We start from the raw sequence: 26,494 nt of genomic DNA on the forward strand, positions 1-26,494 counted from the left end.
CAGGGGAGGAGCTCGTGGTGGCCCCTCACACTCTGCTTTCCCACACTGCTGGACCTCAGAAAAGCCCTGGGCTGGGTGAGATGGGCACCCCTCAGCCTTCCTCCAGCCCAGTCTTGGGGGGGAATTTTCTTCAGCTGAGGGCTGGGGCACAAGGAGAGGGTGGAGCTGGAGAAACCCCAGCTGCAGCTCAGGGAGGGGCCTCCACTGCCCTGGGCCAGGGTAGGGAAGCTGCTGCTCTTCCTCCAGTGCTCCATCTATGCCATCCCTCCTCATCCTCCACTCCCCTAGGGGCAGATCTGTGGTGGAGCACAGGAGAAGAAAAGATATCCACAAACTCAGGGTCTGTTATTTATTTACAGAAAAACACTGTAGTGCCACAGTTCCACCTCTGAGCAAAGAGCAGCTGTCCGTGCAGGCCAGGCTGTGTGTGCAGACCTGTGTACTGAGACCCCCTGCCCTGGCTGTGGGGGCCAGGGGAGGGAGGAGGCGGTGCAGCCCGGAGAGGCTGAAAATGGCTCCCAGGTCCTCTTGCTCTCGTCTGTCAAGTGCTGCTGGCAGCTCCTGTCACTGCCCCCTTGCCCCCTTCCTTCTGCCCCCCATCAAGTGAGCTAAAAATAAACCCCTACACCCACATGCAAGGAGGAAACACCCTCCCCCCCCCCAGGGTGGCGGCAGGACGGGTGCCGCAGGGTGTGCACGCACAGACCCCACTGGGCTCGGGACGCGGCTCTGCAGCGGGCAGGCACGGGTCTGCTCCAGGGCTGCGGCCTGGGAACAAACGCCTCTACTCTACAGCGCCGGGCAGGGAGTGACAGGACTGGTGCATGTTTCACAAACGGTGGGTGAGGAATTGCCAGGGGTTTCCCTTCCCTGAAAGAGCCGCAGCAGGGCTGGGAGGAGGCGCATGCAGCCGGCGCAGGACGGAGGTGCTGATGGAGGGTGCAGTGCTGCTGCCGGGCCCCACGCAGCGCAGCGTGCCGGCCGCTCCCCGGGCAGGGGCTCTGCCTGGAGGGGCTGGAGAGGGCCCTGACCCATGTGGAAACCGGGCACATGTGGCACTCCCCTCTCTGCCTCTTTGCCAGCAAGCCCCTTCCTGAAAGTGCCACCAGGGCAGTGGTTCCTGCCCTGTGTGTGCTGGTGGGGTCCCCCTTCCTCTCCCGGTGCTCCGCAGCCCGCAGCAGCTCCCTGGGGGGGAAGCAGCACATCGTTGTAGCCAGCATCCCCTGCATCATGGGGAACAGGGTGGGCACCTCCAGCAGCTGCTGCTCTTCCCCAGGCTGCTCCAGGCCAGAGGGGCCTCACTAGTGCCCTGGAGTGTAAGGGGGTGCAGAGGGATTGGGCCTTTCCCCCCCAACTCCTGCGTGCTGCAGGGCAGCCCCACACACAGCATCTGGGGCCTGGGCAGCTGCGCCAGCATCGCCCATCCAACCATTCACAGCGAGGACTGGAGCTCGGGGAAGGTGCTCACAGCTCTGAGCGGGAGGGAGCCAGGGACACACACATACACACCACCGGAGGAGGGTTAAGCAAAAGAGTGTTACAGACTAGGACGGCAGCAGCAGGAGGGGGGCCGGTGTCGTTCCAGCAGCTCGGGCTCCCGGGGTGCTGTTAGCACATGCGCTTGTACGTGTAGATGTAGGCCTTGCAGTTGGGACACGTGTGGGTCACGTCCTTGAAGTCATCGAACAGGCAGGGGATCAGGCAGCAGCAGAGATCACACCTGGAGCACAGGGAGAGGCAGAGCGCAGTGAGCTCAGCACCCCAGACCCCTGCTTGGGGCAGGGGGGTCACTCTGGGGCATGAGCAAGAGCGGGGGCAACGGGCAGCCGAAAGCCCCTGGCCCTCGGGGTCTGCTGCTGCTGCTGGCCCCAGGGCAAGCGCTGCTCAGCCAGTGGTCACGTGCCTCGGGGAGGGAAGGGAGAGCCGGTGAGATGAACACAGGCAGGTGCTGAGGCCTCACCTACCTCCGCTGCTGGGGCAGGGGGCTGGGACAAGCACCCCAGCCGCTGCTGCCAGCCCTGGGCTGTGAGGAGAGGCCGTGGCTCTGTGGCGCCAGGGGGGTGGAGGGAAGTTCTACAAGAGGCCTTTGGAGGTGGCACCTTCCCCTGCCCTGGCAGAAGGGCAGGTCTCCAGGAGCTGTCACCCCAGGAACCCATCCACTGCCTCAGTGACAGCTCAGTGCCGAGGCCCCTGCCCTGCCAACAGCTCGGCCAAGGCCACCAGGACCAGGGCTGAGCAACCACCATCACCGCGGGGCTGCTGGCAGCACCTACCCCACGAAGCAGCAGAAGAAGCCAAGAAGGAAGCTCATGAGCCCGATCTCATAGGTGATCTTGGTGGTGATGGCTTGCTGGCAGTGGGGACACACCGTCTGCACAGGGGCACCCTGGAAGATCTCTCCCTGCAGCACCGTCACTGTGGTGGCAGCCCCCGACGGGACAAGCACTGTCGCTGTGTGGCCGCCGGGGGAGGGGTAGTGGCCCGGAGCAGGGTAGTAGCCCATGGGGGGGTGAGGGCCTGGGGGCGGGTAGTAACCTGCTGGGAGTGAGAAATGTGCACAGGTGAACTTCTTCGTATGCAGGAGTGGCTGGATCCTTACAGGGGCAGGGAGGGGGGTGCACCCTGCTCCAGGCTGCCCCCACCCGAGCAACCTCGCTGCAAGGTCCTAAGGGCTGCCCCCAATGCCCTGTTGTGCTCCCCCCACTCCCTGGGGCACTGGGAGACACGTACATCAGAGGGGGGGTCACGGCGCCCCCCACCCCTTGCTTCATGCAGCCCCTTGCAGTACTCACCAGGCGGCACGTAGGGCCCAGAGGTGTCTGTGGGCATGTGGGGGGGCACGAACCCCGGCTGTGAGGGCGGCTCATATGGGGGGGGCCCAAATTCAGGAGGGGGGATGGGAACCCCCTGGGGCTGTCCCACAACTGGGGCGACGCCATCTGAAAGGAAACACAGAGTCAGCAGCCAGGGCAGGAGGGGGCAGAACCAAGGGGGAGATGGTGGCTTGCCTGAGGGGTCTAGGGGCTGGCGCCAGCAGGGAAGGGGGACACAATACGGGGTGGGGGGCACCCCCCAAGCCGCATCCTCTGGGTCACAAGAAGCCCAAATTCAGCCCCCGACGGCAGTGAGCAGAGCCAGGCTCTGAGCAGGGAGTGCTTTCTGCTCTCCTCACCTCCCCCAGGATCTCCTGCCACCCCGGAGGGTGATACGGTGACAGTCGGAGCCGGGCATCGCACCGCCCTCCCCAGCGCACTGCACACCGCAGGGCAGAGCTGGGAGGAGAAGCCACGGCCAGGGCACTCCTGGGAAAGCCATGCTCACATGGCTCCTGCCCACTCAGCAATGTCACCCCGACACCCAGTACCTGCGGCAGGGGGTGGGCCATGCTTCTCTTCTATCAGCGGTGCCGAGGGGCCGCCCGGGTAGGGGGGCGGAGGGTCATTGGACATGGCTCAGGTCAGCCCTGCAAGGACAGAAGATTTCAGAAGAAACGCCAGCCTTTGGCTGCACACAGGCACCCGCCTAGAGCTGCGCCATGCTTGGGGAAGGTGGTGGCAGGTAACAGAGGGGTCCAGGGCCGGTGCCACCACTGCACTGGCCTCAGCACCCACCCTGGGCAGAAACAAGGCTGCAGCCCCAAAGCTGGAGATGCTGCTGCCCAGGCAGTGAACCCAAGGCGTGACACCTTCCTGCCGGCCCCGCAGGGCCCCCTGAGCACCCACCCGTGGTGCACAGCAGCTCATCGGTGAGGCTCTCAGCTGCAAGACCCACATGCCGGGGCAGCTCCGGCCTAGAAGCCGCTCTGCCCAGCGCCTCGACTCCAGCGTTACGGTACCAAAGATGGGGATGAGCTGCCCACAGCCCCCCAACTCCACCCAGCAGTGACATGTGACACTGCGCCTCGAGGGGATGGCAGGACCCTCTGAGCCTGAAGCACAAACTCTGAGGCAAAGGGTGCAAAACCACAGAGAGCATCGCTTAATATTCTCATTGAGTGAGTCAAGCCAAGACCATCTTTAACAACTAGAGAATATTTTACATGGGGTAAAATTTACCTATCCTCTTCCTTGCAGCAAGGAGCTCAGAGGCCTCGACAGAGCTGACTAAAACAATTCTTCTGAGCAGCACAGTTCTGAAGCCACCTTACCCCACCGAATCTGTGTGAAAGGAAACAGCAAGCATGTTACAGAGATGGAGAGGACCCACTGCTACAGCGCTGCCTTGGCCGCCATGCTAAACCCAGTGCAGGCGTGGGGGGAGTGGCTCTGGGCAGGACCCTCCCCACGTGTGCAATGGCGGGCACAAGGCTATGTGACCTCAGGACGTGGAAAAGCTCCACCGACACAATCTGAACTCCAAGGAAGTGCAACAACATCAAGAAACCTGATTTCCCTGTTTACTCTGGCTCAGTTATATCTGGTAGGACGTGACTAAATTGGGAAATACAAATGAGAGGCTGTTCACTCGGTGCCTGGGAAGGCTGCCATCAGGCACGGGACAAGGTGACATTGCCACCAGTACCCAGGGAGCAGCCCTAGGAGCTCCCCTTGCGGTCTGAGCAGCTACCCAAACCCTCCATCCTTCATCCCCGATGGGCCTGGAGCAAATGTGACGCTGCTTGTCCCTTTCCTCTTGGTCTCCTGCTCTCCTCAAGGCAGACCACCATGCTGCAAGCACGGTGCTTTCTCAGCTGGTCCCACATGTCTCACTCTAGCAACTCCCAACGGAGCAGGAAAAACGCGCTGAGGCTACAACCAGCTGAAAAAATCCCATGGGCACAACCAGGCGGTTCTGGACCCCTAGAGATGGCCAAAGAAGGCGCTGCTGCCACATCACCTGCACCGAGGCACGACCGGCAAGGCTGCCCTGCGGCCCTGGCGAGGCACAAACCGCCTGCTCAGCCCCAGAGAGCTTGGAGCCGAGGCGTGCAGCACCCACAGGAGTCACTGCTTAGGGAGGAAGAGGCAGCGAGGGTCCCTCTGGCCCCAGCACCAATGCCACCACGTGCTGGGCAACCTGCCCGGGGCACGCTAACCTCCACAGCACAGCATGGCACGAGCCTCCACAGGCACCAGGCCAGGCAGCGAGTGCTGCCCAGCCCTGCCTGCATTGCAGGTGTGTCCAGAGAGGTGCCTGTGGGGCACAGCCACCTCCATCTGCAGCTGCTGAGTCAAGAATCCAAGGCCTCAGCAAGCATGGAAGGAAGATTCATCCCTTCCTGACCTGCTTGGCTTTGCTTTATTCTACTCCTCTTTTTCTAGCTCACGCTCCCTGCTTCCCTGCAAGGTGGCAGGAAACCTAATCAGGTCACAAGTCCACAGCAGAGCACCATGAGGTTGTGGAGAAGCACCATTACCCACTGCTGATGACGGAGGAGTGTGCTGATCCCCCAGGACCTGAGCAAAGCCCTGACTGCCATAGGGTCTTCCCAGGATGTCTGTATTTACTGACATATTTTCCCCAGAGGTCTGAAGTGGTATGTACACACAGCTCCAAAGTGTAGTACCGGGGCAGCTGGGGGTCATCTTCCTCCTGCTTTTTTCTCCAATTTCTTCCTTGAGAGCCAGGGGAAGGAGAGCTGGCCCACGCAGCAGGTACAGCAGAGCTGCCACGGCACAGAGCGCTGCCAGGCAGAGGAAAGCACCCAAAGTGCAGCACGCTGCAGAGCCCTCCTTCTCCTTCAGTGACCTACAAAGCTATAAATTGGGCCGTGCTCTTTTTAGCTTCACTGGGGATGTAAAGAAAAAGAGGACTTATTCTTCTGAAAGCAGCCAACCAACCCACCCTGTGCACCCAGGAGCCTCAGACGTTCCTATCCACATGCCTGCGGGGCTCCTGGATGAGCCCAGCCCAACTGGAGCATCCCTGAGTCCTTACCCTGGGACACCAGCCTAACGAGGAGCTTTCCTTGCTCTTGCAGGCCAGCTGAGCCCACGACTTTTCTAATGTCACAGATCTCCTCCCATTACTGCTCAGATGCTGCCTTCCCATAACATAACATCTTTCAACACTTGCCAGCCCTGTCTCTGGTGACTCCCCCTGTCATCAAAGCAGCTGGCGAGAAACCTCAGGAGACAAGGAGACCAAGAGGCAATCCCACCCATGTGCTCCACCAGCCGCTCTAGAAACACCCCTCAGATGAAGCAACAGCCCCTGATTGAGCCAGCAATTAATCCTGCCACCTTGACCAGCAGAAGGCGGCAGCCACGAGGGTGACAGCCAGCAGAGCTCAGAGCCACGCGTGTGCTGGGATGAAGGAAGCTGCAGAGCTGTTCTGTGTGTACTTGGCAGAGTCGGTCACTCTTAATGCAATATTCTGCTTATTAGGAGGGATCTATAAAGAGCAAGATGTTGGCTGTGTGCCCTTCCCAGGAGGAAAAGAAAGCCTGTTGCTTTTAAGCCTCTTAGAAGCTGTTTCTCCTGGGCTTTCTTTTATCTTAATGTGAGAAGCACAAAACCTGCCCCAGCCCATTTCCGCCAGAGCGCTCTGTGGGGAGCTGGAGGGCACACAGCCTCCCCTTCGCACTGGGTCAGCTGGACAGGAGCTACTCCAGAACATCACTCACCGCCTTGGCATGCACCCTGCAGTATTGCTTCTCAAAAGCAACATGGTCAAAGCAAAGCAACCCAGATCCTCCCCCTTACAGCGGCACACAAAGGCAACGTTGCTCTCAAGAGCTAGCTGAGAGCACCCCTGCAAAGAGGCCGAGTTTCCCTGCGCAGCAACCCCCACCACAGGGAGAGGGTAGCCTGAAGTGTGCCCCCCCAGGAGAGACCTTCTGGGCACAGGGGGGTAAGCTGGGAAGACCCAGCTACTAGACAAAACCACAGCAGCATTTTGCATCAAAACATGATCCCCTGAAGCACATAACAAGGACTGTTGCTGCTGGTAATTTCTGGTTTTACCCACTAGCTTTTGGTGAAGCTGACTTACTTTGCTCCCTCTGTCTTGCAAAAGAGAAGTAAGACTTCTCCTGCCCACAGCACCGCCACAGAGACACGGACTTGGGAGTCCAGTGGCAGCTCACAGCAGAGTCGTCGTGGCACGCAGAGCCTGGAGCGCCCTTCCCAGGGATGACAGCCCTGGCAGGCTGCGCTCTGCCCCAGGATCTCCAGCCACCCATGCCAGCATGCTACAAAGCTGTCCCACATTAACCATGCTGGTTTATTGAAACTGAACCACCAGAGCATTTCTGTGTCATGAAAACAGCTTGAGATAAAACTAGCTGGTCTCACATGGAAAGAAACATTGCCAAAGACTGCAGAAATTGCATCCACACTAGGGCTTACTGGAATAACCACGCTTATAGACCAGCTGAACACCTAGAGGAAAATAAAAGCTTTACCAATAATTTCAGCCAAGTTTTCCAGGCTTAAGTTCAAGATCTGATGGGATCATCAATGTCTAGTACAAGTCCTTTGTGAGCAAGGACCCACTGCAAGATCATAAGACTCAAAAGGAGTCAGTTACCAGTAAAAGGATGGACAGAGGAGATGCTATTTCCAGCTAAAAATGCAGATTAGTTCTTCTCAACTGGAAGAACAGCTTTCACTGCCTCTTCTGTAAACTAACCACAGAAGGTGAGCGCATCACGCAACAGACACAGGAGACAAGCAAAGGGCTCCCACAGGCTGGCAGCATGACAAATCATGCAGAAAAAGGATCAGAGAACAGAGGGGACCCACGGGATCAGCCCATCCCTCCTTCCCTCTCCAGGGACAACACCCCAAAACTTCCCTTCACATGCCAGCGGTGTGCTGGCTGTCCTGCTCCTGCTATTCCCTTGGGAAGCCTGTTCCAGGCCCCCACTGCCCTGACAGCTTTACAGTTTCTAGTTTATTTGTAGCCAGTCTCGAGCCTGTTCACTCCCTGCTTGCTGCAAAACAACCATCATAGCCTGACTCAGACTTTGTTGTGCTAGGCTGAACACACTGAGCTCTGGTGGGGTACTTCTGCACGGTGTTTTCAGTGCAAGCCCGTTATCTCCCTCAGGTCTAGACTGGCGACCTGAAGCCATGCTCAGCTGTGGCAACGCCAAGCTTTGCCCATGCTGGCACACTCTCGGGCACGTGCTGCTGCAGTACAGATGGGACAGCAAGCTGTGGCTGGTCTGGCTGCTCCAGAGAGCTTCACCTGCCCTGCAACACTGCTGGGGGACTGCACAGGACACCTGGCCACCCCTCATCCCCCCTACCATCTCAGAGCTTGTGGTCTTTATGGGTGGCTTGGATTCAGTGTGGACACAAGGGACTAAACCACAGCCGCGTGGGAGCCTACGCACAGGCTAGGCTAGTGATTTGCTAAAGAAAACAAAAGAGAAAAGATCGAGATTGCCACCGCTCCTATTAGCCCTGCTGGGGCACAGCAGCATGACAGACAAAACCAGGAGAGCAAGTCTCCGTCGCAGCCCCAAAGGCAGAAAGGGTTTGGCCCACCCTGGCTACGGCCTCAACCCCTGTGTCCTCCCATACAGCCTCTGAGGGACCCAGGGTCTCATGCCAGGCAGATTTTGGGTGACAACAAACCTGTGGCAACAGGTGTCTCATTCCCCTCCAGATCAAGGCGTAACTCCCAGCCCCAAGAGGTCTGACTGAGGTTTCTCTACAGTAGTGAGCACAGCCAAAGAGCTGGTGGGGAAGCATGCAGCCCTGTGTGTGGAAGCACAAGGCTTTCTAATTTGCCTCCTTCCTGTGCTCATCAACCCCAGCTCTAGTTAATTAGGGATTGATACCCCAAAGTCCGTGGTTTCCATTACTGACCCATCCAAAACTGGTGACCACAAAGCTCTCCCAGCTTCTTACAGCGACGAGAGGAGCTGATGTGTTAGGGTCCAGTGTTCCCCACTGGCTGTACCTCCCTCTGCTACATCACACAGGATCACCGGGGAAACTGCTTGGGATTCAAACATGGCAAGAGGAAAGTTCTGCCCATCTGAACTGCCCAACCTGCTCTCCAAACTAGTATGGTGGGCACCACTTGTCAAAAACAACTGAACTGTGGCATGCAGTGGGACCAGGGAACATCGCACCACCAGAACAGGTCCTAGCTGAACATATGCTAACATACCACAAAACAGATAACGCCATGAAGAGCACAATCACAGATAATTCCTGCACTTCTTGGTGACCCAAAGATTTGGTCTGTTAATGCCATTCTTCCCAGGCATCAGCCATGTGCACTCCAGGCTGCTTCCTCCCAAATGAAATCACCAAGGGTGAGACAAATCTGAGAAGGACAGACCAGATCGCTGGCAAGTCTTAACTCACGTGCAAACCTTGATGGTGCAGCGCTGGCCCAGTGCAGCTCTGAGTCAGCCTCACAGCGCAGCTGAGATCCACTCCCACGAGCAGAAACATGGTGTGCATTGTCCTTTCTCCTCCTGCCTTTGATAACTGGAGACCCACAGTGATTCGGCTGTTTTGCCTACATGGCTCCAGCCACTGAGACAGGAAGCAGCGTTTGTTGATATTCAACCACGTTCAGTGATGTTGACACTTCAAAAGCTGCTACTGCACATTTTTGGAGCTCTTCCTCCATAAAAACTAACTTCCGATATTTAGAAAAGGAAGAAACACACTAAAATTAAATAAATAAATAAAAGGATACAACCACTTCCAGCTTTGTTGCACATCAAACAGACACAAATTTCAGCTTCCAAGCTTTTGTAAATACATCTTTAAAAGCAAAGTCAAGAGCTCCAAAGAAGCAGGGCTCCCTCACTGAAGCCAGCCTCCTTCCTTTTAAAAAAGGAATACTGTTGTGGCCAACACCACCCCAGCTTTTCTGGCCCCAGGAAAGCTACCCGTGTGCTATGGACTTCTAGCCTCAGTATTTCCCCATTTCTGGAGGAGGTAGAAGGCAGACAAATATGCTAGGTATGAGCACAAAAGGCAGATCAGGTGCTGGCAAAATGTCATTTGACCAAGTGCCTGATATGCTTTAAAAGGGCTTTAGGGGTAGCTAGAAGAGACTGAACCAAGCAGGGTCAGATGGGAGGTGGACAGAGCCATACCCTGACCGTGGCAATCACAACCGCCCTCCTCCACAATGGCATTTCTGAGCAGCACCTCCGAAGCCCAGCCTGGACCTGCTCCGCAGCGTGTTCTCTGCGTTACACCTGTGCCACAGAGCGAGCCCAGGATGCTGCCCTCTCCACACGCATGCCTGCTTACACACAGCTCGCAGGGACGTGGCTCAACTCCCACTGCTCCTGAAAGCACCACATGCACCACGGCAGACAGCTCTTACCTTGAAATGAAAGACAGCAAAAATCCATGCTGAAAAAGCAGTATCAGTTGTTACTTCTGCCTGGTTTTTATGGAGAACAAAAAAAAGGAATGTTTTCCCTGTGAGGGAGCCAAACTTCCCCCTCAGCCTTGCCTCTTCCCATGCGCGTTTGCTGCCTCCAGCCTGCACACCATCTCCCCTGAGCCAGGAGGGAAGGCATAAACAGCAGGCAAGTGCTGCAGCCTCCTTTAGAAAGAGGATGCCCTGGCAATCCTTGACCAGGCAGCAGCAGTACCCCCTCCTTTACACCGCTGTTAACCCTAGCAGCACCTCTTCAACTCATCATCCTGGTCCTGGGCAAGACAGCAAGAGGGCGCATGCTTACAGCACACTTGTGCAAGGCACAGATGGAAACCCAAGTTAAGGACTAAGAGAAAGGTCTGTTCTTTTTCTGAACGATTCAGCTGCATTTCCCCGAGCGTAAGCCCTGCGCCTCCAGCACCGCTGCCAAGGAGCACAAACCCATCGTGCAGGAACAGTCAGGCTGCTCACAGAACAGCAGGTTTCTCCCACACTTCTGCTGTCAAATTTCAGCTGCAGAAAACTGCTACTTCCAGGAGGGTCAGGCTCTTCCATCAGTGCAAGGATGGAGAGCTCTGCTGGCAAAGCAGCAGAGGACTGCTCGAGGAGAAGGTTATTAACCATTCAATCCAGCTACGTCAGATGGCCAAAACTCCCTGCTCTGCTCTACAGTATGTGAACCTCTGGAGGAGCATCCCCATTGCAGTCATTTACTTTGGGACCTCAGACACGTCATCTGACCTTCTGTGTGTCACCATAACCCAGCAGGCAAATCAGCTAAGAGCAGGATCCTCGCTGGAAGCCAGGTGCTGTGTCCAACGCAAGATTTCTCAGGGCATTAAATCCAAAGCACAGTCAGATAATCTCCATGACAGAGCCTAGGCTCAGCTGTCCTCAGCCAGAGATTCAAATTACTGCTTCGTGCAGCTCCTCTCTATGGATATCAGGAAAAGTGGACACAAAATCCCCCTGCTTAAAACAAGGATGATTTATCTGCAACACCCACAAAGGGTTACGTGCAGGAGGAGCACTTGTCAGGACCTGCTGCTGCCTCTGGGATTCTCTCCAGTGCTATTCGCCTCCAGATGGGCTGACCAAGTGCTCGTTGGCTCTCCACGCCCAGGCTGCAGAAGCAGCATTGCCAGGACCTGGTTAACCTGAACATTTAAAGAAAAACCAGGCAAAATGAAAAGAACGAACTGGGGTAGCTCTTTGCTCTCTGTGGGCTCCCAAGCTGCAGCACACAGCTGCGGGAAGCATCACGCGTCTGCAGAGCTTGCCGTGCTGGCGGTGACAAGAGCCAAGAAGGGCTGCATGGGAGCCTGTGAGTTATCAGTGAGGAGACGCCATTGCCTCACTCTTCAAAACTGAACCCCAGAACTGAACTTACACATTTAGGGGCACCGGGGAAGGCTCAGGCATGCACAGAGCACTCTGGAGCACAAGCGCCGGTGAACCCAGCCCCCCCAAGACAGTTTGCTGAACACGAGCAAGCACCAAGGACGCTGCAGCCAGGCTGCCTTACAGGCTGCTACTGGCCCTGGAAAACACACTCCCTCCCCTGCACTCAAGGAGGTGCTTACTGATCAGAATTTACCACCTGGGACCTGGCTTCAGGAGCGAAGACAGACCACTATATGCCAGGTGTTCTTATGGATGCAAAGATGTGATTTAAAAGAAACATTAAGGACAAATCTGAGTTACTCTTGCACCTTAGCAATTTGCTCCAGAGAGACTGAGATGAGAAAAGGAAGGTGCTGCAAGCCAAATCTCTGGGGAACCAGAGAGCTTTGCCAGGAGACTTTCACTGAAGTTCACAAACAGCCTGAACTAATACTTGATAACATCTATGGGAAAGCACCCAGTGATAGCAGCAGCTGTTGTCTGGAGTCCTCTGTGCATCTACTTGATTTTCCCCGAGAGGATAAATACTGCATTACATCATCCATTTGATATCTAGTTAATAATGTTAATAACACAACCTGCAATAATCTAGAGCAACTAAAACCAAGATCTATTACAAGTGTTTTAACATAACATCAAACTAACTACACAAACACTAGTGTACTAGTGTTTTAACATAACATCAAACTTAACTGTGCCACAAGACTAGTTGTTTATTTAAACAAACAAAACAAAACAGCTCAAGAAGCTTAACAGCAAGCAGAAATCCCAGAGATCGGGCAAAAGCTCCACAATTCCTAAAGACAGGCACAGCTCCCTAGCTCACCTCTGACGGCAGCCCATAACAGATGCTTAAGGATGAGTTAGGAAGCAAGTGAAGGCAGAAGGACTGTCCCCTGTCAGCCCCTCCCAGGGTTTTAGAGATTAGGCAGCCTGGAGTTTCTCCATGGACCACCCTAATTCCTTTATAGCCCACCAGCTTGCTGAGCTCTGCCACAGATGGCAGTGGCATGTTCTGCTCTTCGGTTACCTACACGAAAAAGTGTCTCCTGCTGTCACAGGCTGCTGTCTGCCCATTTCAATGGCACCTCCCAGCTCTTGCGCACAAGATGAATACAGGATGATTACCCACTATGTCTCATAGCACAATTCAGGATTTTATAGATTTCCTTCTCAAAACTATACTAAAAATATTTTATTCCTTTATGCACCCCGTTTTTCATTACTCCCTCATTCTGTAGAACTTTTTGAGAGAAAGTCAAATAATATAGCTACATCATCGCTGAATCAAACTGATTAGATGTGTGACTTCCATTAAATAATACTGTAAGCTCCAAGGGAGGAGGAAATTAGAGTCATAGAGGATCAGCACTTTTGTGGAGATGTAGCCACATTTCAGCTTCAGAATTAATCAGAGCCCAAGAGCCTATTCAGAATTCCCTTGCAGATTCTGCAACACAATTAAATAATTTAGAATACATTGGTGGTGATTCCAGATCCATTTTCCTTCCAAGTGATGTACAAAACATATGTCACGGTACTGATGTTTTCTTATCCGAGGCACAGCAACAGCTATTGCTAGGACTGACTCCAGTCTCCAACATTAGCATTTTCTGTCCTCACAGATACCCGTCTTGGTGCCAGAGAAGCTGCTGACATTTAGATTTAACAGGTACACTGTCACCTTGCTTTTTTTTTTTCCTTAGGACTAGTGAGAAGTGCTCTACATCACTCAATTTTATTTAAGGCCATGGCTCACTCCGCAAAAAAGCATGGTTAGAGGTTAAGAAACGAGTGTGTGTGTAAGGTCTGAGATCTCTCTCAAGTCCTACTGCCAACAGGGAGGACCCCTGCACATCCAGGGACACGTGCACTGAAGGAACTCCTCTGTACCGAGGCCACTCATGTTATCACACTCACCTTCTTGCTCCCACAGCATGACCAGACCTTCCTGTTTCCAGATCAGGCCCTCTCTTGGGGTGGCCCAGGGCCTTGTTAGTGTGGGGTTCGCTCATCCCATGGCAGTCTGACCTCCTGCGTGTACCCTGCACTCCCCTGCTCCCAAGTCCAGCTCATCTGGGCTGCTCAAAGACGACAATGTCCCAGCTCACAGAGAAGGAACCCACCTGGGTTAATCAACAGCCACTGAGTGTGCCCAGTGCTGGGTCGTCTCCAGCAGCACAGCAGTGGCGCAGAGGGAGCTCTGGGACGCACCCGAGTCACACACAGCTTCTGCCAGTCCCATTTCTCCCTCCAGTTCCAGCCAGACTTGGCCCGTCTGCAGCGACTTCCTGGTCCAGGGAAGTCATTTCTACTCCAAAGCATCTTGTGACTTTAGTTTCAGTTTGCAGCACCAAGTTCCTGCCAACTCCTTCATAACCCCTTCCCCAAAACTCTGTTGCTATCTGCTGAACAAAGATATGTATCTGTCCCTGAGATCACACCAAAAGCTTCTTCCCCATGAACCTAATTTGCCACTACCGCTTGCTCGGAAGCAACACACAGCAGTCCTCCAGGGCAGACAATGAAGACACGCAAAGCCACATCGTTAGCCTGGCTCACCTAAAGGTAAGCAGATCTGACAAGAACATTGACCAAGATACAAATCGGCTAGCCAAGTTCAGCAAGATTTGCAGTCAAGCACGCAGAGCTGTATTCCCTTTGAAAACAAGGGTGAAGGAAGAGAGATGATGTCCTCAAACCTCTCCAGGCCATGGCTCCAGGCACCACCCTAGTTTTGGAATGTGTGGAACATCACCTGGGTATAAGCCCCACCGACTCCAGAACTGCAAAGCAAGCAGAAGACCTCTCCCTGAAAAACCTTGACGCAGCAGCTGGATTCAAAGGCATCCCTAATATGCACCAACACATCTCCTCAAGTCCCTGTTCTGAGTTCTACACCCTTTCTCTGCCTCAATCAAGGCAACACCTCACTGCTTTACTGTTAAATTAAAAAAGCATCACTGGTCAGAGGGTTTCAAACAGTCCTAAGGCTGGGTCACTGCTCTCCCAGCAGGGGATAAGACTGGTGAAAATTCAAGCACATAATACCAAAATGCCCTCAGGGCAGGTAAACAGCTCAGCTGCTCTGGAGGATTCAGGACTGAAATCTTGTCCTGATCCTGATGAAGACAGAGCAGCTCCCACAGCTACAACACTAAACAAGCTGGGAACTGTTACTCCTCATCAAAACAGCCCAGCAGCCAGCTCAAAACCAAGCTCCCACTGCGCTAATGCATCCTGAACTGTGGCACCCAAGAGGGAGTCTGAAAGGCTAAAATAACACCACCTGTAGCTCGAAGACATGAACCTCCATTCCCAAAACACAAATACGCTCCAGATGACATCTCTGTGGAAGACCTACAAGCAGCTCAGGGGAGGAGTTGATATTTAATGGCAACAGAAATGGTCTCTAGATCCAGCTTCACTCTATTGCTCAGACTATGTTAAGATTTTGGAGGAGCTGAATGGTCACAGCAGAGTAGGTGGGAAAAGCAAGCCGAGCCTTCAGCACATAATCCACACCTCCTGCGAGCACTTCCTTATATACCATAAAGCAGAATCAAGGCACTAAGACAAACTGAACACACCTTTAAGAAAGGGGCAGCATGCACACACTAGCAGCAACTATTTATCCAGTGGTCAGTTAAAAACACAAGCCCAAAGGAGTCAGCAGCCGCACAGAAATGCCATCACAACAGCCCTCCTCCCCTCCAACACAAAGCTCCAACACTGCCCTTCTGTCACACACTGGGTGACTGGGACCCCCGAGGACCTCAAAAGCATCCCAGGTCAGAGAGTCACTGCAGTAGGGGTACAGTGTTGGCTTTACTCCATGATTTCCTCCCAAAATGAAGCTGTGCTGAAGCCCAGGGGTTCCTTTCCCTCTCTTAAAAGGGTGGCCTGCTGCTTATTTGGAGAAATAACCAATAAAATTCAAGGGGCTGATTTTCATTCATCACCAGCCAGAAATCTAATCTCAGGTTAACAGCCCTACCTCAAACACAGCTACCACATCCACCATTTAAGTTATCTGTTGTGGGCACTAGCATGCATGGAGTTTACAGCTGCAGAGAGCAGGGCTGCCTACATCACAACGGCTAATTTATTCTCAGAAAGGCTAATTTAATCTGGCAGTGAATGTTCTCAAAGCCTCCTCACACAGAAAAGCTTTTATCTTGGTTGGCTTAACAACAATACAGCATATCCAAAAACGTGGAGGGATGCTAAAGAAGAACACTATCCTTGTGTTTGGAGTCCTCTAGTACTTTTGCCTGAGAAATTTTGCTTGGTAACCACAGACTTCAAGACAACATAGAGTGCCTCTGTTTTTTTTAAAAAGCCAACTGTATTTTTCAAGGCAAAATATACAACAGCTCCGGCTACTTCCCCCTCGCATACAACTGTGTCTTGACAGAAAGAGCTGTGCTCTTAATAAAACTAAAACCCAGCAAAGATTGTTTAGTATTAGACACCATGTTCACTTCCAACTACATATCTGCACAGCAAGAGCGGTTGCCAGCACGCCTGGCCCAGGGTGTAGTACCTGCTACTGGAAGGTGACTTTCCCCAGCCTGCACTACAAAGGAATAAACTTCAGAAGAAATTCAAAAGCCCTCTGTAGTAAGAAGTTGTGTAACTGCAACATGAAGTATTTCAGAGGGAACATCCTTCAGATTTCCAGCCTCTGCCATCCATGGAGGAGGGCAATAACTAATTAAGCAACAAGAAAGCTTTATTTCCTTGTTTTATATTCTCGCTCATACTTTCTTCTTACTTGTGAAAGCATGTGCAGATGCAGCACAGATCCAAAGTCACATTTAGCCATACGAAACGGAGTGTGCTGCCTCTCAGCTCCGCTGTGAGAGTCACTGTATCACCTGTGTGTTACGGACACAGCTTGAAGGGTCCTCCCATGGATGTCTACACCTTGCAAAGTAGATCACTGGAGAGCCAAGCACACTCCCTTGGAATTAGAGGGGCTAAACCAAGAGGGTTTCAAGCTTCATAACAGACATAGCCCTACCAGTCTAACCCTTCACACACCACCATCCTGCTGCAAAGGAAAAGCTGGTGTTGGGCAAGGATCACAGCCTGGATCGTGCCTGAGAAGGGTCCTTCAGTACAAAGGCAAGAACACGCCCCAGATGGCGTCCAACAATTTAGAACGATTCAGTAATTTTGGAACAAGGAAAAAACCAGAGGGAAGCATTAAGGCAGGCAGGCCAGGGGAGAAAAAAACCAACAAAACAACACAACACTCCCCTTGTTCCTATCTGTCAGGAACCACTGTCCCAAGAATAGCCTATTCAGAAACCAGGAAACTCAGAGAGCAGTAGGGAAGGGCTGAGTCATTGCCATTTGAAAACAAAAAAAACAACAAAAAAAAACCAAACAAACAAAAAAACCCCAAACCAACAAAAACCCACAACAAAACAACCCAAAAAGGAAGGAGCAAAAACATGGACAGCAGCTGTTCTGGATCTTGGAGATATGAACAAGTCAATCCAGAACATATTAGCCAATCTTTTAAAAATAAAGCTCTGCAAACACATGGTACTGCCATAAAAAGCAGTCAACCCTCCCTCCACTCCTGGGAAGCAAATTTAGCTCTGGCTGAATCAGGCAAAGTTGGTGGTGCTTCCCAGCACCAGCCTCTCAACGCAACGCCCGCTCGGCCATGTGTGGCTGCCAGGACACAGACTGCTCCCCGTTTTGCCCTGACCTTTGCCTTTATTTGTTCCTCTACAGCATCAGCATCCCAATATCACAAAGACTTACTGGCTGGACAAATGCTTTCCAGAAGGGAAAGTGCAGCCCATTTCAGGGATGCTATTAGCAGAGGGCGAGAAGCTGTTTCCCTTACTCACACTGGAAGAGCATGAGGTGAAGTATGACTTGGACAGGCTTCCTACAACTCTCTGCAAATGACTGAGCAGGAGACAAGTGCTCCCATCTCACAGCCAGCCTCAGCACTGCTCATCTAGCCCCCAAGAAGGACAGGCTATGGTTAAGTTTTGCTCAAGTCTTCCCATGTGATAGTCTTTGTTCTGTGACCTAAATTAAATCAATTTTACAATAATTCTCCTCAGGACAGTAATCTTATTCCCTCACCCATAATCTAAAAGATTATACCTGCTCTCCAGCTGTGGGGCTCTGGGAGAAAGCACAAAGGATTTCTAATCAATGAGGGCTTATTTTAATACAATTCCTTGACAACCTCTCACAAACTAGGGAGGGGGGTCTATCTTTTCAATCAAATAACTGTGCTTCAAAACACACTGGGAAAAAAACCCTCCAATTAATTGCCAGATTAAAGATGCAAAAGTAAGAAGTTGGAAGACCCTCAGAGTCCATCCCTGCAGGGAGCGGGCTGACCGTGCCTGCCATCCTGACTTTGGCAGATAAGCTGTGCTCACATGTAATTCAGCCTCAGTCACCACGTCTTGTCTCAGTAAAAGATTCAATTGTCAAATGACATAAGTCAGGGTTTCCTTTGTAAAGGTACGTGCAGCAGATACCATTTTGGGACATCAGTGCTCACAAAACCAATACTGGCTGAGATCTGGAGTGAGGCGGGAAGCGTACTGTGTCTACACACACAACCCAACAGCAAGGGGGAGCAAGTCTCTGTGCTCTTCCTCCGTTTTACAGTTGCAAAGCCCTTTGTCTGAAGGTGGACTGTATTTTTGGTTTGGTTTTTTTTTCAGGGAGCCAGTATAAACCACGGGGGGGAGCTCAGAGAGCCTAACATACCCCTCTGCACTGGTCAAAGAGCCTCTCCCTGCTGTCAGCACAGGTTCCCGGGTCTCCCACAGCCCGTCCCAGGCAGGGCAGGGGAATGGACCCTGCCGAGAAGGCAGCTCCCACAGACTTAACCTCTTCCCAGCTCCGGGATTGCTCGGGTAACCACAACGTCTTCACACGCAGACCCAGCCTTGACACTAACACCCAAAATGAGAGCTCAAGGAAACTGTCCCAAAGTAAACAGGCTCTCATGGCTCAAATTGTAAGTAAAATTCTTTTTCTCTGCGACCACATAATTAAATCAGTAAATACAGATGAAATATAGCTAGAGCATAGGACGTGCATGTACCACAGTAAGATGTGATGGATGGAATTTATGATTGTAAAATGGAATGCAAGATGAAAGAGTAAGGGTGTAAACTTAAAACTATAATGCTCCTTCCAAAAACACATTTTCCAAAACTGTTAATAGGTAGCCAGTCTGTTAGTTTTCTTTCTTAAAGCAGAGAGTTGGTATCAAAGAAAGTTCAAGGACATACACAACAGGGAATGTCCACCTGCACAGTGGTTCAGGGCAGAGGGACCATCATCTCAGCACAAATGCTTTATCTTAAATTCTCTTAATCTATAGGAGAACTGGGTATTATTCCATTTTCATATCTATAAAGGAGGTAAAGGAAACATAACTAAGGTAGAGTTTACTTTACTAATCCAAAGGTAATAAATACATTACTCCATTTGCGCAGAAAGCCCCAGCTCATTTCTTTGTTCTCTGATCACACACAGCCGGCAGCTGTTCTTCACAATTCCTAAGATGCTAATTACATTGCCATCTTTTGGGGTTATTTCTTGTATTTCCTTACATTAAATTCAGGCCTGCTAAGAGAGTTCATATTAAAGATAGTTGCACTAAAGTGGGGCCTCACACAGGAGATGTGTGGCATGAAGCAGCTTCCTTCCTACCTCCATGCTTTACACAGACCTATGACCAGCATGGGCCTGCTACACTCTCTGTGCTCTCAAACAGCCCTTTTTCACCACCAGAAATACAATAAAGTTTAGAATGCAGCCACCAGCCAACTCTGAATGAATGAGCCAAAAGCAAAACTGTAACAACAGACAAGAGTTTCCCTGAGCGTATCATGCCAGAAATAAAAACTGTGCTCCCCCTGCCTCAGAGACTTTATACTGTTGAGAAAATGGATTGTGGTTTCCTACAGCACCTCTTCTAATTGTGTTCCCTTTGATCAGAGAAGGAGATAAGTCCTTTGCAGAGCATGAAAAGATCTGATGCTGCTTATGAAAATCTCATTGCTTCTCTCCAGTTGCGAAACAGATATCGAGTGCTGGTTGGGAACAAGAGGAAAATAACAAAGTGAATATCACACCCCAAGGCAGAAGTTGCTCATCATGTGTTTTTTGACGGAAAAAAAAGGTACATACAAATCTGTGTTTGCAAATGTGTGTGCTCAGGTGCCTTGCTCTGAAATTTTGAGGACATTCTATAAGTTTCAGGCTAGAGTACTTCGCCTGCATAACAGTTGCAAAATCAAGTCCTGGAAGCAAAATCAACCAAAGACCTGCAGTGATTTGCAGAACTGAGGTTCCCCCTACAAACCATCACTTTTACTGTATTGGGAAAAAGGGAAGAGTACCGTAAAATTAAAATCTTTCCTTTTAGAACAACACTGGCTGCTGCTAAGAGCCGTAAGGCATATCAGCATTTATTTGTTGTTTTCCAACTCTCCTATCCTCCCTGTTTTCAGCAGCTCTGCACAGATCAGTCTGGGAGAACACCTTCTCATTGCAGTTTGAACGTCGAGAAGCTCAAAGGTATATTCAGTCCTGCTACCTTCATTATTATTTTAATCTCCTTATTATGCAAATACTATTTCCTCCTTGTCTCACTTGGCTTTTCCTCGGCTTGGTGCAAAGCTGAGTAAATGGGAGCCTGCACACTGAAAAACTATCACAGTACTGATGGTACATTCAGCACACATACAGAGCCGTGGTAGTGCCAGCAAAAGGGATGCACAGCCCCATTGCAGACCCTACAAAAAACACTATTAAAAAGAGTTTTAAAAACTTATCTTCTTTCAATCTAGGATATCCTCTCCTGATTAAAGCAATTATAAAAAATCAAATGTAGGGCTTTACAATGGTACCACAAACAGATACAAAACACTTCATTTCATACTTCTCTTTACCTATAAGAAAAAAACGGTCTTGGATCAGAGCAGATACCAGAAGCCTGTGTATCTCTGTCCAAAACCACTCATCCTCATACTGGAAGACCTTTGTGTCAACCACATCCTTTAAATACAAGTATTTATCTGCTAAATTCACATCTGAAGGGGGAAAAAGGTACTATTCTACATAATAAAGCTACTTTCATCCCTTCTCTTGCTATGTTAGTAAGCAGCACTGGCAATGGGAACACTTGTGCAGAAGATAACACTGTGCCAGGGACCCCAAAACCCCCTGAACCACAGTGTGGGTGTTGTGGACAGGCTCTAGTCTGGCCCCTGGCTGAATGCCCTTCAGCTATAGGAGTGCATTAGCTGTGCTCCCAGAGTGCATCTCCCTGTTGTGCTTCACCCAGGAGGAAAGCAGTCTCCACACTTTGCATCATTGAGTGATTTCCCACGCACAGAAAGCATGGCTGATTAGGAAGTGAGCTTCAAAAACAAACCAAAACAAGGCACTGACGGAGACCCTCCCTTCTTTCACACAGCAGCTGAGACAGAGCTCCAGTCAGAAGAGAAACACGAGGAACTGAATTTCAGAACTGAATTTCAGGTGCAGGACCTGTTGAGGGAACACAAGCAACTCAGCACGGTCTTCCACCTTCTTAGGAAGGCTCGGGTTCTGAAAGAGAAACTCCCTCTCTGTTAACTGTCCCACTCACACCTGTGAAAGATCTTTTGGTACTCAGCACACAAACATGCACATCCCCTCTCCCAACACCTCCCTGAGTGCAGCCCTGAGCAGACACAGCCACCGCAGCCCCACCAACCGTACAACAGCAGCTGGGTAGGACTGAGCATGTTTGCTCCACTTGGCATCACTCAGGGGACATCTGGGAACGCTGCTCCATCACACTGCCCCTGTTACAGCCTCATTCCCCATCTGTGCTCAAGCCACACCACTAGACAGCCTCGTATCAGTTCCTAAAGTTGTTGCCTCTCTACCTCCAAGCAGAAATTCCTTCCTCAAATAACACCTAAGGAGAACAGTGCAGGTACATCACTAAATGCTTCCAAGGATTTCCTGGGGCGCATGGACATCGCTACAACATTCAGACAGAGAAGCCTTTGGGAAAGGGAAGTTTTCAGCCTATGCTTTCCACGCTGACCCAAGTTTGGTTAGTTTCTAAAAATGAATGAATGACATAGTTATATATTACACTACATAATACTCTAGTTTCCCTACCGCCTACTCCAGTCACACACTCTGGGAAGCAGAAGGGCCCCTGCTGAAATGGAAACTCCATTTCAAGCACATTGGTTGAAAGGGAACAAACAGGAGGGTATCCTGCATATTCACAAAGTGTTTCTCAGCAAGTTTTACATATAGCCCAAACCCACTATAATTATAGTTTAAAATAGTTCTACTCAAAATCACTGTGCCTGACCTAGTCTAGCACCTGATATTTTAGGCTCAGCCTGGAACACAAGAACCACCAGTCCCCTCACCAGTTCTCACTGGTGCAAGGAGACCATCTCTGAACAACTTTTCCACTGATGCCTTAGGCCAAGGGGCACACACCCATGCTTGCAGCGACTTGGAGAAGTTTAACCTTGAGCACGACTCCTGCGGACAATCCAGAGGACATCAACATGGCACTGTTCATCCCAGCCTGCCTGTTCCTGCTCCCGTGCACGGTCCTGGAGCTGTTCCTAGGGTCCCAAGCCCCATCCCTTCATTTAGCAGCAATCACAACTCACTGTGCTTTGCATAAAGCAATCGAATGTTGCTTTAACAGCTCCCACCCTTTTGCCTCTCCAGTCCTCTTGGGAGGCAGAATCAAGATTTCACTGCTCTAATGGTTAAAGACCTCCCAGCCTCCCACTAACATTTATTCATTGGTTATTTGTTGTGCTGTGCTACCCATTAGCTGAATGAGCTCTCCTCGTTCCACTGGGTTCACACTGCCAATGTGCTGATGGACAATCATCATAATTTCTCTTCCTGCTTGTCAAGACATCCGAGCTTCTTTCAGCTCCTCTAAAATGGGCTCATCATTCCTGATCACTGAACAGGCAGTTCCAGCTCAAGCTCATCTCCCGAGCAGAGACACCTGGAAACACACACACTTGTACCTAGGCCTGGCTGCCTCCTCCACCAGGGATCTGTCTGGGTAACGGATCACATTTGCTCTTCTCACAGCTGTGCCCTGCTGGCAGCTCCCAGCCGTCCTCTCTGCAAGCTGGCACGACCTCAGTCAGGCTGGAGCGCTCGCCTTACAGCGGAAAGTCTTTTCCCAAGTACATGACCTCGCTTTTCATCTGATTAAATTTCATCCTGCGCCCACTGCTCCAGCCCTCCAGCACACTCCGGTCCTCCCGTCCCGACCCTTCCCTGCATTGCTGAGGGTACAAAACTGAAGCTTTGCAAGATTTTAGTAACACCCTGCGGTACTTTGTGGCCGCTACGGACAGCGTTAAGGGCCAGTCCGAGACCAGGGCGGCCTCCTCCCCCCGGCCCAAGTTACCGTCTGTCCATACCTCTTCTCCCCAGGACACGCAGCTCCGCAGTGGCCGCTCCAGTCCCTCTGCCTGGAGAAGCTACGTCCTTCCTCTGAGAGTTAACCGGGGATTTATTTTCATCTCTCTGATCAGCAGCGGATGGTGCTGGACTTCTCCTGCGTTCCCCCCGCGCTGGGTGTCCCCACACCTCCCGCTGGCCCCGCTGCCAGGAGGCCGCTGCGGCCTGCACAGGGCTGGGGGGCACCGGCCCAGCCGGGCCTCCCTCCCCTCCCCGCCGCCGCCTCCTCCTCCCTCGCCCGTCCCGGCCCCACCGCTCCGCGGAGCCCCGCCGGGCCCTGCGCCCGACCCCCGCCTCGGCCCCGTGGGGACGCACCTACCGGCTGTCGGCTCCCGGCGGCGGCTCCAGCACCTGCCGGCTCCGGGGCGGGGCGGGGCGGGCGGCGGGCGGTGCCGCGGCGGGGCGGGCCTGGGCCGCGCTCTCCCAGCCGGGGCTCGCGCCGGGCCGTTCCAAGCCGGGGCCGGGCCTGCGGCCCCCGCCGGACCGCGGCCTGCCCCCCACGCCAGGCCGGGGCCTGTCCCCCCTCGCCAGGCCGCACCAGGCCGGGCCCGGGCCTGCTCCCGCTCCCCCCCGGCCCCGCCGGGCCAGGGCCTGCGCCCCCCGCCAGGCTGCTGGGGCAGAACGCCGGGGCTAGCTCCGGGTAACGTGCCTTGTGACCTCAGCCCCGGGTCCACCGGGAGCGTCCGCGGCCCGGGGCGCCCCTGGGGGGGCTGAAGGCAACATGAATGTCACCATCACGCTGGCGGAGCTGGCGGACATGGCCTTCGGCACAGCCAACGGCGGCAGCCCCCTGGTCCGCAGCCTCCTGCGCGGCCTCCTGGAGCACCTCCATCCGCAGGAGGCCACGGCACAGGTCGGGGAGGATGAGAGGGGTCTCTTGGAGCCCACTGCCACTGTGGCCGGGGGGAAACCCAGCTCCCTCCACCAGCAGAGGCGGCCGTCGCGGGGGAGGGCGGAGGGGCAGCCAAGCTACCGCAGCGAGCCCCCGGGCACCGCAGAGCCACCAGCCCCAGACAGGGCAGGCACCAAGGAGTGGCAGATGTTGCAGTTGAAGAAGGGGATGGAAGTGACTGAGGAGGGGGATGATGAAGGTGAGAAACCACTCTGGATGCAGTCATGCAGCCACGCTGCTGCTGCTGGGCAGCTGGCTTGCTAGTCTTGCCCTACAGAGTGTCCCAGTGGGGTGTGCCCCATGCCACATCCTGCCCTACACAGGTCCTGCCCTGTGCCATGTGCTGCCCTACGCAATGTCCTGCTCAGTGTGGCACCCTGTCCCATGCAGCAGCCTTCCCCATGTGGCATCCTGCCCTACGGTATCCTGCCCCATGCACTGTCCTGTCCTACACAAGCACCCTGCCCTACATATTGTCCTGGCTTATGCCATGTACTGCCCTACACGATGCACTGCTCTGGGTGGCATCCCAACACTTGCAGTGTCCTGCCCCATGCAGTGTCTCACCTGACACGTCATCCTGCCACATGCGGTGTCTTGCCCCACACAGTGACATGCCCATGTTACATGTTGTGTTTCCCACTCGGAGTCTAAACTTGAACAGCCCCAGGACCAGGGAGTCCAGTGAAGTGCAGAGGAACCTTTCTGGCTCCAGTGGCCCCAGCTCCACTGTAAAGAGCAGTATTTTATCACAGCCACTGGCCAAATGTGGTTTCAGTCACTTGTCACCTGACTCTGGGGCTCCAGTAATACTTGCTCTGAGATTTAGGACTGTTGGGTCCCATCCTGCCCTAGCAGCTCTACCTGGGGGCTGGAGTCACCCCGGGCTGGAGCACACAGCCCCCACTCCCCTGGCAGAACAGCAGCCTCCCTGGCAGGCCCCTCAGCCCCTCTCTTCCCTGTGGCACAGCGAGTGGCTGAGCTGTGGCTGACAGCAGTGCTTCCTCTCAGGCAGGCTGTCCCCATACCAAGACACGATCCTGTGGGAGACATTGCCACAGAGCAAGTTCATTATTTGGCTGTTCAAGTTTAGACTCTGAGTGGGGAACACAATATGTAACATCAGAGCCATCTTCCTCACCTGAGCAGCCTGTTGCAGCACAACGATGAGTTGGGGTGGCTTCATGCCTTGCTGTCGTCTCCACAAGCAGCATGAGGCTGGCCCACAGCAAACCCAACACTTTTTGAACCCTTGCGAGAGACCTGGCAGCCCTAGGCCAGTCCCATCTCACATGTTGTGACCTTGGCTTTGAGCACAACCACAGAGCAAAGGGAAAAGGTGACATCACTTTTCCAGGGCGAGAAAGTTGGGAGCTGAGATTCTTGTCCCCTTTGAACATCTTTCACTTCAGTTTGGGGGAGCTCCATGGCCATGGTCATGAACTGGCCAGATGTAGCTGATACTGTGGCAACCCTGTGGGATCCCAGAGACATCTTCAAGCCCCAGTCTTTGCTGTGCACTGCTTAGCCTCCCTTCTCTCCATGTTCCCTGGAGCCCGTGGTGACACCAGCATCACTGTCCAAGCCTGTGTTCCTCAGGTCATAGACATGCTGCAGGAGATGCTCACCACCATCGGCTCCCTGAAAACCACTGTCGAGGGCTTCCAGGAGGCCTGAAGGTCCTGAAGGACAGTTTCCAGAAGGTGCATGCACAGAGCTGGGACAGTTGCTGGAGAGCTCTCAGCAGAGGGGTTCGGCTCCCTGGGGACCTGTATGGACAGCACAGGTGCATGGGGTGACAGGGATGAGATCCTGAGCTCGAGTGTCCTCCCACCCCAGGCCAAGCTGGGAGATGTGGATTCTGGCCTGGGGGTTTTGGATAGACACTGCCTGCAGCCACAAAGCCCAGCCCTGGCCTAGGCTGGGCACTGCTGAACCCTGCCTGTCCGTGCTGATGCTGATCCCCACCGCTCCCAACCCCTGAGGATGCTGAACCCCCCGATGCCTCTGTTTAACGGGCTGGTCTGGAGGAAGCGCAAGAGCAGTTGGTGAGGCAGGATGAGCATGGCCACCTCCTGCAGAGCATCCTGAACCAACTGGTGAGTGGGGAGAGCACTGGCAGAGGGACTGGGAATGAGCATCTGTGGCATGGTGCACAGAGGCACTCAGCACCCAATCCCTGGAACAGTCCCCGAGCTGTCCAGGGTCAGGCTTTGGCAAATCCTTATAGAAAATTCACTCAAGCCTCCCACGGGCTGCCCTGGCTGCAGTAACCTGCCTGGGCAAGCATTTGGCCCTGCAAGGTTCTTCTGGCAGGGTCCATGTCACCCTCCAGGCCACCAGAGCAGAGACATCTGTCCCTGGGTGCCTCGGTT

General features: G+C 53.1%; 1 protein-coding gene across 6 annotated transcripts; it reads right to left on the minus strand.

Annotated features, from left to right (window-relative positions):
• Positions 1 to 341: 341 nt before the first annotated feature.
• On the minus strand, positions 342 to 23,640 carry CDIP1 (cell death inducing p53 target 1). 6 transcript variants are annotated; one of them, XM_074919194.1, is made up of 6 exons: positions 23,543 to 23,640; positions 4,056 to 4,157; positions 3,365 to 3,463; positions 2,793 to 2,939; positions 2,274 to 2,538; positions 342 to 1,720 (listed from the first exon to the last, which is right to left on the minus strand). In XM_074919194.1, the coding sequence occupies exons 3-6, from the start codon at positions 3,447 to 3,449 to the stop codon at positions 1,609 to 1,611; spliced, it is 609 nt and encodes a 202-aa protein (XP_074775295.1). In that variant the 5' UTR covers positions 3,450 to 3,463; positions 4,056 to 4,157; positions 23,543 to 23,640; the 3' UTR covers positions 342 to 1,608. The 6 variants fall into 6 exon arrangements, with proteins under 6 accessions (XP_074775295.1, XP_074775294.1, XP_074775298.1 ...); XM_074919193.1 differs by having other exon boundaries at positions 23,547 to 23,635; XM_074919197.1 differs by lacking the exon at positions 23,543 to 23,640 and adding an exon at positions 23,188 to 23,450 and having other exon boundaries at positions 2,274 to 2,535.
• Between the last annotated feature and the right edge of the window lie 2,854 nt (positions 23,641 to 26,494).

This window comes from Athene noctua, chromosome 15 (assembly GCF_965140245.1).
Source record: "Athene noctua chromosome 15, bAthNoc1.hap1.1, whole genome shotgun sequence".
NCBI lineage: Eukaryota > Metazoa > Chordata > Aves > Strigiformes > Strigidae > Athene > Athene noctua.

Excerpts from the sequence above, each read along its gene's own strand:
- CDIP1 (XM_074919194.1), bottom strand. The coding sequence starts at position 3,449 with ATGTCCAATGACCCTCCGCCCCCCTACCCGGGCGGCCCCTCGGCACCG. Across the intron at positions 2,940-3,364 it reads TGGCCCACCCCCTGCCGCAG|ATGGCGTCGCCCCAGTTGTG; the intron begins GTACTGGGTGTC and ends GTTTCCTTTCAG. Across the intron at positions 2,539-2,792 it reads TGGGCCCTACGTGCCGCCTG|CAGGTTACTACCCGCCCCCA; the intron begins GTGAGTACTGCA and ends TCTCACTCCCAG.